Source organism: Poeciliopsis prolifica, unplaced genomic scaffold, assembly GCF_027474105.1.
Source record: "Poeciliopsis prolifica strain line A6 unplaced genomic scaffold, Auburn_PproV2 SCAFFOLD007, whole genome shotgun sequence".
NCBI lineage: Eukaryota > Metazoa > Chordata > Actinopteri > Cyprinodontiformes > Poeciliidae > Poeciliopsis > Poeciliopsis prolifica.
Genome location: NW_026562382.1, coordinates 6,063,029 through 6,082,303, shown reverse-complemented (window position 1 = coordinate 6,082,303; position 19,275 = coordinate 6,063,029). Strand labels below are relative to the sequence as shown.

Sequence of the window (19,275 nt, the reverse complement as noted above, 5' to 3'; positions counted from 1 at the left end):
TAGGTCAGGCAGGATTAATGACCCATTTTTTGTAGCCGGTTATCTTATACATCACGTTGTCTGGACCGACTCCACGGGAAACCTCTTTTCAAAGTCTAAGGCTAAGTTAATGATTGCCTTCTTGGTCTTTATCTCTTAACAGTTGGAAACCCTCTCTGCGGAAAACTTCTCGCATTTTAGCCAACCCAAGAAAATCTCCTGGATGTGTGAAACAAACACTTGGAAGCTACAAGGAACAAACGGCTAAACAGCAAGTTTATTTTGGTTCGAATCAGAAACACAGACGACGTCCTGAGGGTGAGATAGGAAAGGAAACCACGGTCTGTTGACTGAAATTATGGCAAACCGGTGAGGTTTGTGGAGTCAGGGAATGGTGTCGTACATTGTTCAGTGGGTAAAAGATATGAAAGAAACTGTTTTTGACAGCAGAGAGCAGCGCTGACCATTCCTCATGGCAAACTCCAACAGTAGGGAGACGACAAATTTACCCTCGTGTGAAGATTCTCCAGTTGCTCCGTTTGTTCAGCAAAATCTATTTGCAGTTGAAATAAAAAAAAACAAAAAAAAACAAAAGGCACAATGATTTCTCAACTCATTATTGTCTTTAATATGCACAAGAGTTGAAAGCATCAATGAGCCACCTTAAAGAGAAGAGTTCAATCTAAAATTTATAAAAAGATACAAACAATCAGAGGCCAAAACGCTGTCTGTTGCTTCTTTTTCTCCTATTATTTCACTTAAAACAGCTTTTTATTAGCAAGTAAAAATCTTGCAAACATAAGCTTGCATCCAATTTGGATACAAGACAACAAAATTGTAAATCTTTAAAGTGGCTCGGTCTAGTCTGCTAGTTCATGACTGTACACCCTCTCAATAGTTTTGTTCAGTAATATTAGCTAATCCAAAAAAAAAAAAAAAAAAAAAAAAAGTTCTGGCTGCTTTTAACAGCCCTACCAGATATTTAAAGCCCCCCACTGTGATCCAGTCGCTGCTCTGAACGCCCACCCCAATAATCTGAAAAGTTAGCAGCCAACCAGCGGATTCATCTACAAGACCGGGGTTCGGGCTCCGACTTCAATTTAGTCGCCTCGGCCCCCGGATCTAAACACCAACTGGAACGTGGGACGGTACATTTTCAAAACAGCCGCCACCGCGATAAGAGGTGAAAACAAGACAAACCAAAAAACCCGGCCTACTCCAATTTATCAGCATGTCATCACAATACATTTGCAAGTCCAAAAAAAATAATAAAATAAAATTTAAAAAAAAATAAAATATTGCTTTCAAAAAAACAAAACCCCCTCCCCAGCCATGTGGGACAGTTATGAACCATCCAATGACCGTCAGCTGCAGCAGCTTTGTACAGGCTTTATGTAAATATATTCATATATTTGTTAGACGGTAAGGAGATACACATCACATTGTTTTGTTTTTTTTACAATTATTCAAATCAAGTGATGACATGTGACCTCTTAATCAAAAAGTAGTTAAGTACTATAAAGATCAGGACCTGCACTCTGTATGAGGCTGGTCTTCAATGAGCATAGGTCCCTTTCTGCAGGCAGACGTCACTGTGCCTCAATTGTGTGCATAAGACTGGAGGAACATAAAAATAAAATTTAAAATATTCCACAGATTATACCAGACCAGGCTGAAATGTGAAATTAATATCTGTTCAAAGTGAGAATTTCTTTTCTTTTAAAATAAACAAAAGCTAAAAATAACCTTATGGTTTGATTTCAGTTTGAAGGTTTTTTTTTTTCCCTCAAACCCCGCCCCCATATCTGAGTTTTCACATTACAGGGGAGTCCAGAGGAAAACAGTTTGCAGGGCGGGGTGAACGGTACGGCTGATGCGTCCCCTCTTTTTGTAAGTCTCTGTGCCTTCATCGTCCGCCTGGTGACAGAAATTTACATATTTTGACGACCCCCCCCCCCTCAAGAAAAAAAAAGAAAGAAGTTGCTGCTCTTCTGAATATGTAGAGGGACGTTAGCTGTTTGTGTTGAGAGAAAAAAAATATATGGCGTTTTCTTCACATTTGATGAATTCCTTTAAGAGTCTAATATTTCGACAGAGGTCACACCAAAAAAAAAAAAAAAAAAAAAAAAAAATAAGAAAATTGAATCAGTAGTCCCATCAGTCAGTTTGCCACGGATTCCTCGATTGTTTTTACCTTTGAGCCCTTTCACACCTCCACCTCCTGGGTGGGCGGAGCGGAGGGGGTCCGTGGTAATCATGGCTTAGCTCGGGGATTATCTCTTTAAAATGGGTTACGGGGTGCGCCTGTTCATCAGAAAATATTGTGACCAAGTGTGTGCAATTGTGTGTGTGTGCAGGGATGAAGTTACAGCGGAGGACAAACCACGGGAGGGAAAGCACAAAAAATAAAACCACAAACCAACAGCAGTATTTCTTCCCCAGCTTTGATATGACGGCTTCTAACAGAAGTATGCACACAAATCCCAAGTGTCAGAAAGTGTGTATACATATATGCATTTCTATACATTTATATATAAATGTGAGTGTGTGCGCGCGTGGTTGGATCTGAAAATGTGCTTGTGTTTCTGTCGTGAAGACTTGACATTTGGCAATTTGGATCTTGCCAAGAAGGCTTTTTTTCCTCCTTCTGGTTTTACCTTTAAGTGATAGAAGCACTGGCAGCACTGACAGTTCTCCTCATGCAGGTTGCCAGCTGAACAACTAGTATGAAGAGTTGCTGCTCTTCATACTACTTGGAACTAAAAATGGAACTAAAAAATAAAAAAACAAGACAAAGAAAAAGCTCCCCACAGTGCAGGTGTGGCTGTGATTTAAATCCTTTAGTGGCGAGATTGGTGTTTTAAAATCCTTCTGTACCGGGTTGCCAGATTGTTGGGAGAGATGGATGAATGTCTGCGGTAATTACAGGACGCCCCTGCAACTAGTGGAATCAAACATCCTGGCTTTTTAGAAATTGAACTCCTTTGTTTGCATGTTGGATGCAGGGTCAAAGTTGAAGGTTCCTCCTTGAGTGGTTTCAGGGATCAAGCTAGGGTCTTCATCAATCTGAAAACAACAGATATCGCCAAACTGATTTTAGAGACAACACAAAGAGGAGAAAAACAAAAACAAAAAGGCAAATTGGTGATTGAGAACTTACATCATCTCCTGAAAAGTACTGATCAATGATCTCAAAGGCTAATTTGTAGATATCTTCATTCTCATGTTGCTGCAAGTTTTCTATTTTCTCCAAACCTTAAAAAGAAGGACAGCAACATTTCAACAGGAGGCCAAGCAAAAACATTTATTCTGTTACCAAAACTGAACATGCTTTGTAGATTTCACTTTCACACACTGAAAAGTCCATTACAATTGTTCCTAAGCACAGATATGAAACTAATAGAGGCCGGATGCATTACCAAATACCTAATCAATCTGATACTGTAATATGGCGAATTAAGCCTGTTGCAAAAAGCAATAAATCAATTAATCACGGAAGTCCTAACCGGCAGTACTTCTTGTTCTACCTATTTGGCCCCAACAATTATTATGTCAAGGGCAATTTTGTTTAGAGACTTCTTAATCCATGATATTTATAATTGATTATTTTATTATGGATATTTAAAATATATTCCTGTTCCAGTGTTCAGCGTTCTTTAGAAATGCTATAGTTTATCGATCTTCGAGAGGATGTGATTATCAATACATTACTTGAAAATGGTCTCAATACAACAATATGATTGTTTATCGCAATAGTTTAAGGACAGTTTACAATCATTATAGGCCTACATGAAAGAAAAAGCAAAATGTATATAGTTCTATCAACTAATGTCATGTTTAGTTTTCTACAAGTTTAGCCATTTTGTTGAAAATAAAATGTAACCTCCTAAAACCCACATACCTCTGATGAAATCACAAAAAGCATGAAGGCAGCAGAGCTCAATGACATCTAATTGCATTTTCTTGTTTTTACCCTTTCATGTTCTACAATTTTCTTCTTCACAAGAATACATTTGACTTCTGTTCATAAAGTTTCCTAACATACGCTGATCACATGGTCATTGTGCTTCTTTTGTCCTCTTGCATTCAGTGAAATCCTCCAGTGGAAATCCATATTTATTATTTTACAATTAGCCAAATATATCTATTCTTCACTTCTCTGTACTAGCAGAGCCATTCCTAATGTTAACCAAAACAAAGTGAATGAACACAGACCTCCACACTCCTCTATGATTTCAGCAATGGTGCTGGCTTCATCTCCAGCCATGATGAGGATGTTCTTGAGGCCGTCCAGGACAACCTGCACCACCTGAGAGTCCTTCACTGACAGCAGGTTACAGAAGGGAGGGATGACATTCTGCTCCACTAAGAACTCCACCTACACAAACCCATACATACACACCACATTCATACTTTATTGCAACACAGGTACACAGTTACAAGTCTGGAAAACAAGCTTGCTCAACGTTCACAGTGATATTTAAAGAACAAAATATTGCCAGGATGCATCCATCAAATGAGACTTCTTTATGTTCTGGCAAAGATTTACTACTGAGGTCAATACCTGAACAGGTAAATTTACAAATTGAAGCAACATAAATGTAAGGAAAATGACTAAAGAAAGATTTCTACGTCAAGTCAGACTCACCTGGTCTTTCCTCCCGCTGATGGTGAGGTTGCTGATAGCCCATGCTGCTTCCTTCTGAGTGCCAAAGTCACCCTGTGGAGAGCCAGTCTGTTAGCAAAAAGTCCTACCACAACATGCTGCCAGGCAGACATTAAATCTAGGCGACAATTTCATTCTACGAGCATGATTCCAAAAAAAAAAAAAACGCAAAAATATTAGATTAGCGCTGAAACAATGTACTTTTCCCAACTGGATTTGTGGCAACCGTGAGAAAGAACCTAAATCTTAAATGTAGAGCAGCTCCTCTACTGTGCACAAACCTTGGCCAGTTGGTGGATGATCATAGGAATTAGCCCGGCCTCAATAACAGCCTGGACCTGCTGCTGGTTCCCAGCTGTGATGTTGGACAAGAACCAGACAGCTTCCTAGAAACAAACCCAATCACAAATGGTCAAAACTATCCCCCAAAAAATATTTAACAACAACCACTCCTGGACTTAAAACCAACTCCATTAATCCTTTGCATTGTTATCAATAGTTTAAATGGCTACGTCACTCTCGTTAAATGCAAAGGCTGGGTTTTGACTAGTATATCTTTACACTATCATGACGATGCGTTTACCCAAATTTACTGACATTTTTAGCAGAACAAAAAGCACCATTGAGTTAGCGATACCTTGTTAATCTTTTCTTTAGGATGAGTGAGCAGATTGGGGAAGTGTGAGAGAACATCGCAGTTAAGAACCACCTGGGTCTGCTCGTCTGTTCCTGTCACAATGTTTCCAACTGCCCTCAGAGCTGCAGTCTGAAGACAAGAGAACAAAAACAATTTACTTAATGATAGAAAACAAACAAAATTCAGCTCAGCAGACAATGTCTTACCTGAACTTTCACCTCCTGATGGCTGAGGAGAGGCACAAGAAATGGAACAACTCCAGAATCAATGACCATCTGGATTTGTTCGTTTCCTCCGTCTGTCAGATAGGACAGAGCCCACACGGTGTCTACGAGTATCTAAACGCAATGAGGTGAACAATGATTCCACAATTTTAAAACAGTCTAAAACTGGCATAGGTTATAAAAACAAAAAAAATGTATTCAGTTTGATGCTTACATTTATATCAGTGTGATATATTAGCACACAGAGAGCAGGCAAAATCTGTGAAAAGGAAAAGGAAAAGTTAGATTTTGGACAAACAGCTTTGCATGTCCCCTTGGTATAAAACTAAAAAAATGATAGCTACATTTGTTTTTTTCCCCCCCCTTTCTATTTATAAACCAAAAGTAAATCTACGCTCCTTCAACAAGCTTCCATGTGCGCCTTTCAGCGGTGACGTCACATAAGGCAACCGATAGCAGCTTGTAAGTGCATCTGTTTGTCTTGATGATTTTCTGTATTTTGTTACATCAAAGAGTGTCTACTTGGATTTCAGTTTCCTATGCCAGCTGATCACTGAAATCCACAGAGCTGAATTATAGCAGGTTTTTTTTAAACATGGTTTTTACAAATGGCAAAAGTGAAATCTTTTAAATGAAGTGTGGACAGCCACACTTTGTTTCAGCTGTTTTTTTTTTTAAACCATCAGTGTACAACTAAAACACAGTAATAAAGGGGGTGGGGAGGTACCAAACTTAAATAATCACAATTTTATACTCCATCCTGTAGTAATTATGAGAACAGAAAATTCTCTGGAAAGGTTGAACTAATGGACAAATTGCTCTCCGGGCACACCCACCTCTTGCACCGTCTCCATGGGCGGAGGCGGATCCTTGTTGCGGCAGAGGTTAACGATGACCCAGGTGACATTGCGGAGGAAGGTGATGGGGATAGATGGGTTGATGAAAGAAAGCAGAGGCTTCACTACGCCCAGCGAAATGACATAATCCCTGCACTGTGGACCGTCGCCTGAGCAGAAAGTGACGAACATCTCAGCTCGGGCTGTTGCTTGCTCATGGACACTTGTGTCAGTGGGCCACACTCACCTATGATGTTTCCTAAAGCCCATACAGCCTGTTCACAGACGTTCTGGTGAGGAGAGTGTAGCAGCCGCAGGAACAAGGGCACTGCGTCTGGATATGCAAACATCAACAAATCAAAATTCTGCCCGAGGTGACAGCTTGTGCAACTCCACAGAAAAACTCGTTTCCCAGAACACTTGAAGCCAAAATAAACATAAATTTACTGTGGCAACTCGGGGCCCCAAACATCCCGTGAAAACTGAAGCGGAGGCGACAACAAAACAATCGTCATAAATAATTTACTGGCCCTGCTCTTAATGATAAAAGCAATGCCAGGGGTAAATGCACACCTCCTCTGGGTCAAAGCCTGAGTGTCTGCCTCTGCCTTGTAAACTTTGGCACAGACAAAACACTTCCAAATTATCTTGCATGTCAATAACACCCAATAATCACAATTTAAATTAAACTTCATTTGCATAAACAAAAAAATCTGAATTTTGGAAATTTCAGTTTTATCTTTGGAATAAGTTTGAATAAATAATTTGGGACACATTTTAATCAAAATCTGACCAATAATTTTTTCGACTTTTTTTCCCCCCCCACACTTAATCTGTTCAAAAAGCAAACAAATTCACATCATAAATAGCTTTACTCTCTTCTTGTTAGATATGACTGTCTCACACATGCAGTCCAGACATGAGGCATCAGTTTGTATTGCATGTTGGGAAATTTATCGTTGTTACAATTTGATTCTAAACAATACGAATATGACAAGAACTTCTTGGATTACAGTAATAAACCACAAAGCAATCATCTTTATACTTTCAATGTATTTGTTGATGTTTGTTTACTGCGATAAGCAATTTATCGCACGATAATTTAAAATGAGCCTTACGAATTCTGATGGTTAAACGTTATAATTCATTTTATTTATGTTTCGGTTGTGTGTGGTTTCCATTTCTGTTATATTTAGTTTGAGGTTGTTGTTTTCTTTTGGATATTTGAAACATGTTTAGTTCCCTTGTGAAGAGTTCATTACAAAATTGAAGTTTATCGGTCTGTGAAAGGATGAACTTGAACTATTAGGCCATTATCGACATATTACTTAAAAATTATCTCAATACAACAATGTTATTGCTGATCGCAATAATTTCTGGGACAAATCTTTCAGTAAAATGTTATTGTGACAGGCCTAAACATTAAGATCCTCTGATAAAGTTGCTCCATCAGCTGTAGGCAGAGGCACCATTTTCAGTGAAAATATGTCGAAAGAGAGAAACTAATGAGTCCCTCATTATGACATTCACCATCATTATCACACTTTGCATGTATTCCTAAAGTGCATTTTCTAACTTCAAGGGAAAGCTTCAGTCGGATTCTCATTCTCTGTCCCACTAGTGAGTCAAATTGTCCATTTTGAAATGCGACCAATTTTCTAAACTTAAAAAAAAAAAAAAAAAAACATTTATACAAAAATGCTAGCTCCTCAGACTGCAGACAGTACATAAACACAGACTGACGGGGTAACACCGGGGAAGACAGAATGCCGGGTCAACATACTTGATTTAACCACAGCCTGAGTCTGTGCTGACGTCCCAGAGGCGATGTTGGTCAGAGCCCAAGCTGCCTCGAACTGAAGTGAAGGACTGCAGGATTAAGAGCACATTTAAATCAGTTAATAATAAGCAAGAAGTTTGAAGATATTAAAAAAAGTAGAGGGAAAAAAATTTAAAAAAAAAAAAAATCAACTGGCCCCATTTATAATCGACATTTAAGTTGTTAGTAAAATATTAAATGCAAATAATTAGTTATAAACAGATTTAGAGTTCAGACTCTAGCAGAATAAGGTTGAGTTTATTCTAGAGGACTATAATTAACTGTCAGATAAACAGATGGATCACAAGAAAATAAATCAACATATTGTGGTCAAGTGATTAATCCATCTGCCACAATAAATATCTAACTGGCTCCAATAATTATCTGGAATCTCTGAGGGTTTGATTTACTCCTCCTCAGCACAGATGTCAAATAAACAACATTGCTTTGGCATGATGAGCCTTCTGTGAGTTAGTAGAGAGAAATCAGAGACCCAATTTAAAGAGCTTTAAATGACTTTTTTTTTAAGTGGTTGTAGATGTCATTTAAGCATACCTTCTTCTCATAACAGTCAAAACTATATATTCTTTTAATGCATTATAAATATGTTTCAATCTCTTGCTATCATTTGATTCCACTATAACCTTCTATACCGCTTCTTCCTTAAGGATCTTACAACCAAGCTATTCAATCTGTCCCCTGAGTGAGCACAAGGTCCTGGGAATTGGGGAACTCTTAGAGACAGGAATGTCGATATATTTGGCTTGGCCTGAGCTGAGAGAGCCAGCCAGCTGCCCTGCATGCCTCCACACACACTCTCACGTGTGATCAGTGGGGAACAACAAGCCCAGTGCACTGTTGCAACAAAAACCTGCTACAGTAGCATCAGATTTTGAAAATGATACAGAAATATGCACTTTTTTAAGAAATAAAAAGAAATATGACATGTTGCATAAAAAGACATCTGAACAAACTTACTTGTCATCCCTTTCCAGGCATTTGACTAAAATGGGCAGGATCCCAGACTTTATCAAGTCATCAATAGGAGGGTTTCTGTCACTGGAGAGAAGTTTTCTGAAAAAAACAAAACATCAGGATTATTATGAATGAAAACCCCATTTCATTTTAGCATACACTCTTTGGTTTCAGAGCAACTTACCTGGCTGCTTGCACTGCACTGAGCTGTATAACAGCATTGTCACTGGTTGCGTTCTGAGTTTAAAAAAAAAAAAAAAGGATTATATGATAATATAGAATCAATGTTGCACAGATTATGTGCAACATGCAGAATATTTGAGATTTATCATAGGATAAATTTAATTCTTACTTGTAAGATTGCATCAAGTGTAACATTTTGCTGCAAAACAAGAAGAAAGGGGTTATTAAAAATCTAGTGCATATTATTTTATATGTGTTGCAGGCATTTGTTGCAATAACTTCACTTTTTTTCCCCTCCACTGAAAGACTCTCCAACAGGCTGAATAAATTACTGGTTTGCAAAATCTGACATCTTGATATTAGGAGCATATACTGTGAGAATATAGTTGCAGAATATTGCGCAGTTCTACTAGAATATTACAAAATGGATGTTTTACCAATTCTGTCTAGTATGCAATACTTAAATTGGTCTCTATTCACTTGAAGAGCAAAAACAACTTTGAAATAGAACAATTCACAAGCAAAGTGAATCTTTTTTTAAATCCACAAAAAACTGCATTTGTACATCAGTATGTCTTTTTACCAAGTTATACAATTTTAAGACTGAAATTCCTCAAATATGATCTTGTTAATATTCATTTCTTTACACCAAATCTCTGGTTTCAGACCATATTATGTCATTGGGGATTTTCTGGCAAAAGGGCAATGATTAGAAAATAAACAAAATAAATACAAGCTAGAAAAGTGGTCTGAAGGATCTCACTTTCATGTAAACGTGTATGAGTAGCAAAGACTTCAGTACCATTTGATTGCATATGAAGAGATTTTTGTGGAGCTTTTATTATTTAAGCTCCACATAACATAAGGAATAATAATAATTGTAAATAATTAGGGACAAAATTTGTAATGATAGTACATTTTTAAATGAGCCAATCATATGTAAAAATACATGCAGCTGCAATCACTGCAGGTGAGATAATATCAAAAATACAGAAAAGTATTTCAACCATCTGCCAAAATAGTTTCTGTCCATCAACAATTTTATTTTTATTTGATCCGTCTTTAGTTTCATTAACTAGTTTTGAATATTATTGTGTGATGTTGAATGATTTTAAAGGGGGGAAAACAGTTTGTATTGAGCCCAGTAAGCCTCAACCCAGAGTATTTGAAATCCTACACACATCAACACAGCTGATGTTCATTGCATTTTAAACAAACTGATCAGACTGGAAGACAAAATTTATTCAAATCTGTTCAGTGACATTTTTTTGGCATAAATTATATTTATCCATCAAAACACTGATTAAACAGAACTAGTCTTTTTCCAGTCATTTTCACAAGTGCTGAATTTCAAACAAAAGATACAATCTTGAGAATCAAACTCTTCTCAGGCGTTTCTTGCCTGGGTCTTCACAGTTAAGAGTTTCTGTGTCAACACATGGTAGGTTTCTCTAGTCTCACCCAGACCCCCCACACACACACAGGCAGCAGTTCTGGATCTTAAGAAGTACATGGGTGTTCACTGCTGCCTGACCCTGCTGTTGTTTTGCCCATCAAGCATGAAATACAGCACAGCTTAAACTATGAAGCACCATTCAATTCAGTTCATCCCCCCACCCCAACAAGACAAAAACAGTTATGACTCAAATATTGCAGTTTTACCTTCACAATAAATTACAGGCTCCCAGTTTGACATTTCTGTGTCAAAACAAACAGGATGTTTCGTGGTGAGGAACGCAACATCCTCCCATCATAATCTGAGTCCACACAATCAGCACGACTTTGAAAAAATCCTCACCACATCAGCACTGGGGCAGAATTTCTTCATAAATGCCTTTAAGCACAACTGATTTTCTGTTTTCTGAATAATGGCCAGCTCTATGTAATGCATCTGATTTTGAAGTGGTAAATGTTTTACTGTACAAATATATACATTTTCCCCAGAACTTCTTATTTCTTCATTTATTTTTTTTAAAAACATTTAAATATGTGCAAAAGCTGTTTGTTTTATTTTGTCTCCCTATGAGCCGTTATCTTAACAAGCCGGTCTCTCAGTCCAACATACTCCCACACTTACCCCTTTAAAGTCTGAGTCCACATCAGAGTCCTCCAGACTCTCCTCTTGTGGGACATTTCTCTTCTTCAGTAAATGTTCGTCTCGTTTATTCTGATCAAAGGAGAAAAGACAGGAGGGCAGCGAGGAGTGTTAATATATTCACAGTGTTTAAATTGAATGTTAAAACAAGCACAACAGAAAGTCTAATCTTTTGGAACCCAGATAAATACTTTAACTGGAGTCTCGCTTGAAAGCCAGCAAGCATCAAGTGGTCAGTTTGAAAGAGAAGGTTAAAAAAGCCTGCGCGAATTAATCTTTGCTAGTCACTGAATCCTGAGTCTAAATACCAACACGCTGCAACTCTGACAAGCTCATATTCACAGCATGCGTCTGCAAGGCATGTGAGTCAGTGGTAGGAGGAGATTCCCTTGCCCTACATTCCTGTGCATCATGCTGACGTGCGTCACTGATGACTAATCAGCTAGTGCAGTGCTTCTTGTTGCTCTGATCCAGCTGAAAAGGAATGTGCTAGACTCTGAACCGCTTTAGTACTTCACATAGAAAACGTTCAGTACTGTTGCTTCAGCCAGTATTCCTGACTGCTGAGTTGCTCTCAGCAACAGCTGGTCTGCACACCTGAATCTCTTCAACCGTTCAGTTAAAGGATTTGAATTATGTTTAAATGCTGACCAGAAAGCTAAGTGGGAACAAATTTCTGCCCGACATCAGATGTCTATTTAAAAGTTTTGTTTTTCTGGAAAAAAAAAAAGATGAGGATTATCTGATTTACATTTTCTAAAACTAAATACTTTTAGGATATGTAATCCTGCTTGGGAGTAAGCACTCCACATACGTCAGCCTTGATACCACAGTAGTTATACGTTTCTTGGGGACAGTTATTGTGGTCGCACAACATCAAGATAAATCAAGAAAGGCAGGATAGTAAGAAGAAAATCTGAGAAATAAATTTCTGGATGTCAAAACTTTTGCAAGACAGAGCAAAAATACTCTGTTATAAACACAATTAGCTTAGCATAAAAGAGCAATGTCAGCAATTATTTTACATTTACAGAATTTTAGGTTATTATTTCTCCATACATTTGTTCAAACTGGAGCACTTTAAGATAAATTAAAGCCTGAAATTTTGAAGCAGACATCCTGACAAGTAATCTCTGGACCAAGGTGACTTGGCATGTTTTATGAAAAACATTACTACATTTTTTGTCCTTTTGGCTAGTGTCTAAATGCTGACTAGTTCAAAAACTAAGAACAGTAAAATAAACTCCAGATAGCCAGTCATAACATATATACGTGACAACTCTGATAAAGGAATTACCCAGAAGCTAAAATGTTATAGATGCAGCTCTGTTTTTCTTGTTTTAACAGCACAGACTTCCTCACAAAGTCTCACCCCAGAAACACTGCAGCTGTGAAAAAAATCACTGCGCATGTGTGACACCTCAGTAATGCCAAAGCACAATGGCAAGAAGACCTTTGTTCACTTTGCTCATAAAGCTATTCTTTATAATAAAAGAAAACTTGATACACAGAAAAAAAAAATAGAGTTGGTGATGATAATCAGTCTATTATAATCTGAATAGGGCCTGATGAGTGACCAGGCAGTCAGAAGCTAAAAAAATAAATCAGATTTTTTTCTGATCTCTTGTCCCAAGTGCTATCAAAACATGCTAAATACAACACTGTTCGGTGAGGATGTAGTTACAGCTGGAAGAATATTCCAAGTTAGTCATTTCTAGCTTTTGACCAGACGTTGCATTTGAAGTTACAATCAAATACACGTTCCTGGCCCCGTCATGTTTGTGCTTAGGCTCTCAATAATAAAGGCTGTCCTTTGCTTATAAAATTTACTACACATTTTTTAACGAAGTACTCTTCATTACAGAGCATAAATGATGTAAGCTCTACAACTGTATTGAAATATGTAAGCAATTTCAGTTTTTGATTGATGCCAGGAAGTGATTTTCAATTATTTTTTTATTTTAAAATACATATTCTTTTACCCAAAGCTTTGAATTTAATAAAATATTAGATTTTAAGCATTGTTAAGTCTTTGTTTGTCTTTTTATGTCTAGTAAAGCACATAAGATTGCCTTGTCTAGCATTTCTTGCTTTAATCTTTTCTTAGAAATAACTAGAGAGTCTAAAAAAGTAATAAAAAATTGAAACAAAAGTTCTGAGAATAATATTTTAAAATATATCTAACTATTTAGTTTGCTCATAAATTTAGACAGTAGGGTTACAGATACCTCAAATACATGTGCCAGATGTTTCTAAAAGATTTCTGCTAATTTGGCAACACAAAGATCTATTAGACAAATCATGCAATCATTTAGATGTAGTAGTCACTAATAAAAAAATCATTTAGCACTACTTGTTTAAGGCCTCAATGTGTGCGACTTAGGCAGGCTGTGGTGGCGCAGTGGTTTAGTACAACCCGCATATGGAGGCTTTCGTCCTCGACGCGGCTGTTGCGGGTTCGACTCCCGGCGACATGTGCAACTTCTCACATAACCTTTTAATTGTCAGGATTTTTTTGCTACTGTTGTAGCTTAAATTTTAATTAGTCTCGGTATGAAAAAAAAAAAGGTATAAACAATGTATGGTAACTATCCTGTATGATAAGAGTCGATAAATCAACCAAAGTTCCTCCAATTGTGACCCTGGCCTATACAGAGGCTGTGCTAAACAAATCCTGACAGTCTCAAGAGAATAAAGACAGTATAATTATAAAAGCATTGAAAGGGAGCTTATTTATGACGGTGTTAACTTTTGCTGTGAATGTTTTTGTAATCTGTGTACTGCTGACAGTCTTGGCCAGGATTCTCCTGCAAAAGAGAGCTTTAATCTTAATGGGGCTTCCCTGGTGAAATAAAGGTTAAATTAAAAAAATAAAACATCCCTTGTAGAACAGATTTCTCAGACAACAACTCAGAAATGCAACCGTCCCAAGATAAGATCACTTTGAAAGGGAAAAAGCTACAAACAACTAAGCTATATGAAGACAAAACAAGAAAAACTCCACAAAATTCTTCACACTAATCTTGTGTTAAAGAACCTCAGCCATTTTTAAATTGGGGAAAGAACACTGAAGAACACTTGATCAAAATGCAACATTACATGAAATAAAATCTACCACCTTCTACCTTCATATACACCGAAAAACAGGAGCTACTTCATCAGTAAGTGAAAGTGGGCTCATGGAGGAAAAAAAACAAAATGTTCACAGTACCATGTTTACAAGCTCATTCAGGGTTTCCCTCAATGTATTATAAGCCTGGTGGGTCACCAGGATTTATTTGCCCCCCCCCCCCCCCCACCAGGCTCAGCATCTTTTGATTGTTTTAAATGATTTTAAAATGATATTAAGACAGATTAAGCAAGGTGTACAGTTGATGTATTAAACTGGCCTCAAAGGGGTGCGCATCAATTGCGCCGTCCATGCACCTGTCGTTGGTCTCACACTATTACTTCAACATTATGGTACCAGCTCATGGACCTTCAAATCTTTGTAAATTGTAAAAATTTTTAAACACAACCACTGTGGGTCGCTGATGGATTGCTTTGCCACTGGGCTTGGCAGGTTTTCCTGCTTTTAGAAACAACAGCCGGCTAAAACACAGGTCATGGTTAAAAACTGCAAAAACTGAAACCGCTTTGACGGAAAAATCTTGTTTGGTTCTCAGATTAGTCTAAAATAGTATTAAAGTGTTTAGTATATGTCGTTTCTCACCTTTCTCAACTCAACCGTCACCTCATTTCGATGTCTTCTCATAGTCTGCAAAGGAGAAAAATGTGAATTAGAAGCCATTTTATTAATGAACTGCAAAGGTAAAATATACATTGGAAGATTTACACTTTTCAAAGAATAACAGTATATTGATTATAATCAAAAGATATAAGCAAAAGAAAAGTTAAACCATTTTCTTCTCATTGGATAACAAAAACATTTCAATGTTCAGGGACAGACGAAAACATGGAAGGCAAGACATCTGTAAATCAACCGAAACCCAATGAAAGATAGTGATGAAAGACAGTTTAAGGGTTCAGCTAATTGCTGCATTTGTACGTCTGCTTGGGTTCCAGATCATCCATTGGAGTTGGAAATGGTCTATGATCTTGTGACTGTTTAAAAAGGTTCATGTTGCCTTCCTAAATAGACTCTTACGTAATTTGGGCCAGTCGAAACTCTGGAGGCAGGGAATAAGAGAGGCATCTCCCAACCACTGCAAACCAATGGCAATGCTCGTACATCCACCCAAATCAGAAATTATTACAGTACATTTAGCATGCGATGGTCTAATCTGAACATTAACTAGAACAAATAATTGTAAAGTTAAATGTATTAATATCCAACTATGTGAAGTGTAATTCTATTTGCTCAAATTTCTACTTCTGGTATTACAGTAAACTCACAACAAGAACTGTATTTTAAATATATTGTGAAAATAAGTCGTGGCTTTCACAGTATGTTTGGCGTTACTCTTGTAATTCAATAAAGTTGCCTGAGATGACACCAAATCTATGAAAAACCAAGATAAACTTTTTTCTTTTGCTGTATCCCAAGTCATCCATGTTTAAAAACTCAATTTCATGCTAAGATTCTAAGAAGGCCTGGGTCAGACATCCCAGATGCCTTGAATAGCATCAGGAATGCACTTGGCAGAAACTACATCGTGGTAGCCACGTGCTGCTCAACCAGACTCCTGGTTTCAAAACAACTACCAACATGGGAAGCTAAGCTGCGTTTTGGAAAGTTTACAGTGAAACTCAAATCGCCACCACAGCAGATTTTGAAGAACCATTTTCAGACATACCTTTGTTTGGGGATTATCTCAGGATTAACATTAAACCAGAATGACCAGGCACAAGCATGTTTTTGTTTGGCAATCCCATGACTGAGATATGCCGCCTGAGAAATATCTTAAATGTCAAGCATAAATAGAATAAATTCAAATATTTGCAATTCTGTCTCCCAGATTTAATAAGCTTTCGCACATTTTTATGTTTAAAGACATAATCATCAAGCAGTATTTCTTCCCCAAAGAAAAATGAACACAAACTATAAAGAATTTGGATGCTGAATACAAATTAGAGCTGTAGGATCTCACAAATGTTTTTATTTAAAGCTGACCAAAGAAAATAAAGCCTGTTCTGCTTCATGTCACATTACCAAACACTGTTGATAGATTTTGAAACAAGATCCAGAGGCACTCAAGTTCCACTCTAGTACACTTCCATGCGTTTTATTATGGCCAAATAATACCCCCCCCAAAAAAATAAATTCAGTTTTCTCAAATGAGGCTACATTGTTTCTCTGCAGCGATACAGAATACAACTCAAAACATTTGAAGCAGAACTTTGATACAAAACAAAAGAATAAATAGGGCAAATCACAAAAAAAAAAAAAAAAAACTAGCAATAGACTTGATATTTGTTACCATTATGGACTGCAAAGTTCCAAGTCAAAATTACAACAAAAAGAAAGTGTGAACTGAAGTCAGAAGTTTGACTGGTAAAGTCAGAGGTGTGCAAGCAGACATGAGTTCAGCATCCAATATGGCTGCCACACATATGAAACTGTGCAAGTTGCAGATGTAAACTATACTTTGTGATTATTATCTCAAACCAAAGGCTTCGATAAGATTGTACCATCACAATTTGTCACCACATTCTTGTTGTAGTCAATCAGCTTGTATTGAAAGTAGTTGTGAACTCAACAGTAATTAGCAAATCCCACTGGTTTCCCCACGAGTTTGAACAAGTTCATTCCAAGATCTGAGTTTCAACTTCCAAGACAAATCAAATACACCCAAACTCAAAAGCATCTTGAGTTGCTTTAGGCCATATGTGATGTCACTACAAGCATCTGTGCTTTGAAGTATGCTTTAGGGAGGCTAGACTTTTACCTGCAGTGATAACTATTTGAAAGAAAAACTAGAAAACCGTCTGCTTTTCTTATTTATGTAGGCCAGTGGTTGTCGATGCTGGTCTTCAGGGGCTACTGTCCTCCATGTTTTAGAAGTGTCTCTGCTCCTAAGCACCTGATTAGAAATGGCACTACAGAAATCTGTTAATCAACTAGTTACTTAAATGAGGCGAGTGGCTGCTGTGAAGCATCTAAAAAATGAAGGACACGAGGCCTTGAGAACCAGCAAACGTGTCAAACTATCCAAGTACGGCCAATTCAACAGAGATACCTGTCTGGTAGTTTAAAATCACAGGTCGTATTTGTCTGAATGGCTTATGGCATATTCACCGAATAAAGTCACCAATTTAAATTTAGACATACCGGCTACATTATGCGTTTGCTAATGCAGATTTGCAAAATCGGATACTCGCCAAAACCTCGTTACTTTCAAAAATAGGAGGCTCAAAGTGCACTTAGTGTACTTCTGTAATCTCCATGTTTGGCGCATTACCCCTCAAGCATGTAATATTTCAATGCTGGCTTTCACCAACACCGCTAGCTTCAGTTAATATCGTCCGTGTTGTTTATTCCCTCAAAGGTAAAGCTCCCTTAAGAACTAGTAATTGTTTTTACCTGTATGGAAAACTGTAAGGTCAAAATATCGTTCTTATTCAGCTAAGACTTTGGTGGCTTAGCTTGGTTTAGCAGCCTCACGACGTTAGCTAGCTACCAAGAAGGGGTGGGTACTGTGGGCAAGTCGTGTAAATTACCATAAAATATCACTTCCTCGATACTAACGTTGTGGTGTGACCTTGGCGGCTTTTTTCTTGGCGTCCATAAACGCGAACTGGCTGTGAAACACCAGAAACGACGCGGTTGTGAAGCCGGGAAGGCCCAGCCTCGCTTGTGACCCGGTGTCCATCCATCCAACCAGCATGCTAACGTGACAGCTACACCGCTTGTCCTCAAATCTAACAGCGGACCAACTGCCGCGTAGCTTCCTCTGAAAAACAGCCGTCGCTAAGGTTCAGTGAATTTGTCGACCGCCGTAGCATTCGTGTTTACAAGGTCAAATATCTGTATCGTGTTTAAGTAGGACATCTGATGGCGAACTCCTTATGGTCGCTGAAATTAGCTAGCTAGCTAGGTAGCCGACTGGCAGGCAGGCAGCTTCAGTTGGGGCCAGACTGTCTAACGAGGCCCGCAGACAGTCATTTATCGCGCTGAAACATACTCATTAAAGACCACTAACACTTGTACTCCCGAGGGAACTCACCTCGACATCGCGCCCCTTGTTTTTAAAGCTCTTGATGCGGTGGTTTTCCAAGCCGGCGTTGTCTGCCATGGCTATGTGGGGTGTAGCTCTGACTCCGGCTTACTGTATCTGCTCAGTCAAAGGCACAACAGCTCCTCTGCTGCTTCCAAAGGAGGGGGAGGTGACAGATCGCAGAGTGAGGGGAGGAGTTCCTCCTGCCTGCTGGGCTGCCCTGGTTTCACACAAGCAGGAGCTACTAAATTCACCTGCCAGCAAGGCTGTGGCTGACTTTGAAAGGGAATCCTTCGCATATGTGGACGTAACCTGCAGGTGCAGCTCACTAAATGAGAATGTAATCGAAAAGTTAATTACTTTCAGGAGTTCAATTTAAAAAGTTAAACCTGCACGGAGAGACGAATTTGAGCCGTTCTCTCTATTTGAATGGACTAATGGCTTACAGCAAACAAGAACCGCTGAGAAAATTACAGACCGAGGACAAATTAAAAATGTGAAATAGAAATGTTATTTCCACGTTGTGATCCTCACGATCCTGATGAAGATGGCTGACTCATCAGTTTCAATTAAACTCAGTTCAGTTCAAAGATACTTAAGTTATCCCTAAGGGAGAGTAAATGTAGTACCTCATCTCATCCAAGTATTTTCAAAGAGTTTGCTAGTGATGAAGATATGGATCTCCAGAAGCAGTCTTGCAGGGA

General features: G+C 38.2%; 1 protein-coding gene across 2 annotated transcripts; it reads right to left on the bottom strand.

Annotated features, from left to right (window-relative positions):
- Positions 1-238: 238 nt before the first annotated feature.
- On the bottom strand, positions 239-18,763 carry kpna3 (karyopherin alpha 3 (importin alpha 4)). Of its 2 annotated transcripts, XM_055031637.1 has the most exons (17): positions 18,581-18,759; positions 15,127-15,171; positions 11,397-11,486; positions 9,489-9,518; positions 9,321-9,373; positions 9,140-9,235; positions 8,126-8,211; positions 6,590-6,676; positions 6,343-6,512; positions 5,721-5,765; positions 5,489-5,620; positions 5,283-5,411; positions 4,927-5,031; positions 4,628-4,699; positions 4,195-4,357; positions 3,140-3,234; positions 239-3,045 (listed from the first exon to the last, which is right to left on the bottom strand). In XM_055031637.1, exons 1-17 carry the CDS (start codon positions 18,647-18,649, stop codon positions 2,947-2,949), a joined length of 1,566 nt encoding a protein of 521 aa, XP_054887612.1. In that variant the 5' UTR covers positions 18,650-18,759; the 3' UTR covers positions 239-2,946. The 2 variants fall into 2 exon arrangements, with proteins under 2 accessions (XP_054887612.1, XP_054887613.1); XM_055031638.1 differs by lacking the exons at positions 239-3,045; positions 3,140-3,234 and having other exon boundaries at positions 4,224-4,391; positions 18,581-18,763.
- Between the last annotated feature and the right edge of the window lie 512 nt (positions 18,764-19,275).

What these genes read in the sequence shown, in the direction of transcription:
- kpna3 (XM_055031637.1), bottom strand. Translation starts at nt 18,649, where the DNA reads ATGGCAGACAACGCCGGCTTGGAAAACCACCGCATCAAGAGCTTTAAA. An exon ending in GGCTTTAGGAAACATCATAG is followed by an intron (nt 6,513 to 6,589) that starts GTGAGTGTGGCC and finishes CTTTCTGCTCAG; the next exon opens with GCGACGGTCCACAGTGCAGG. An exon ending in TATATCACACTGATATAAAT is followed by an intron (nt 5,621 to 5,720) that starts GTAAGCATCAAA and finishes CATTGCGTTTAG; the next exon opens with ATACTCGTAGACACCGTGTG.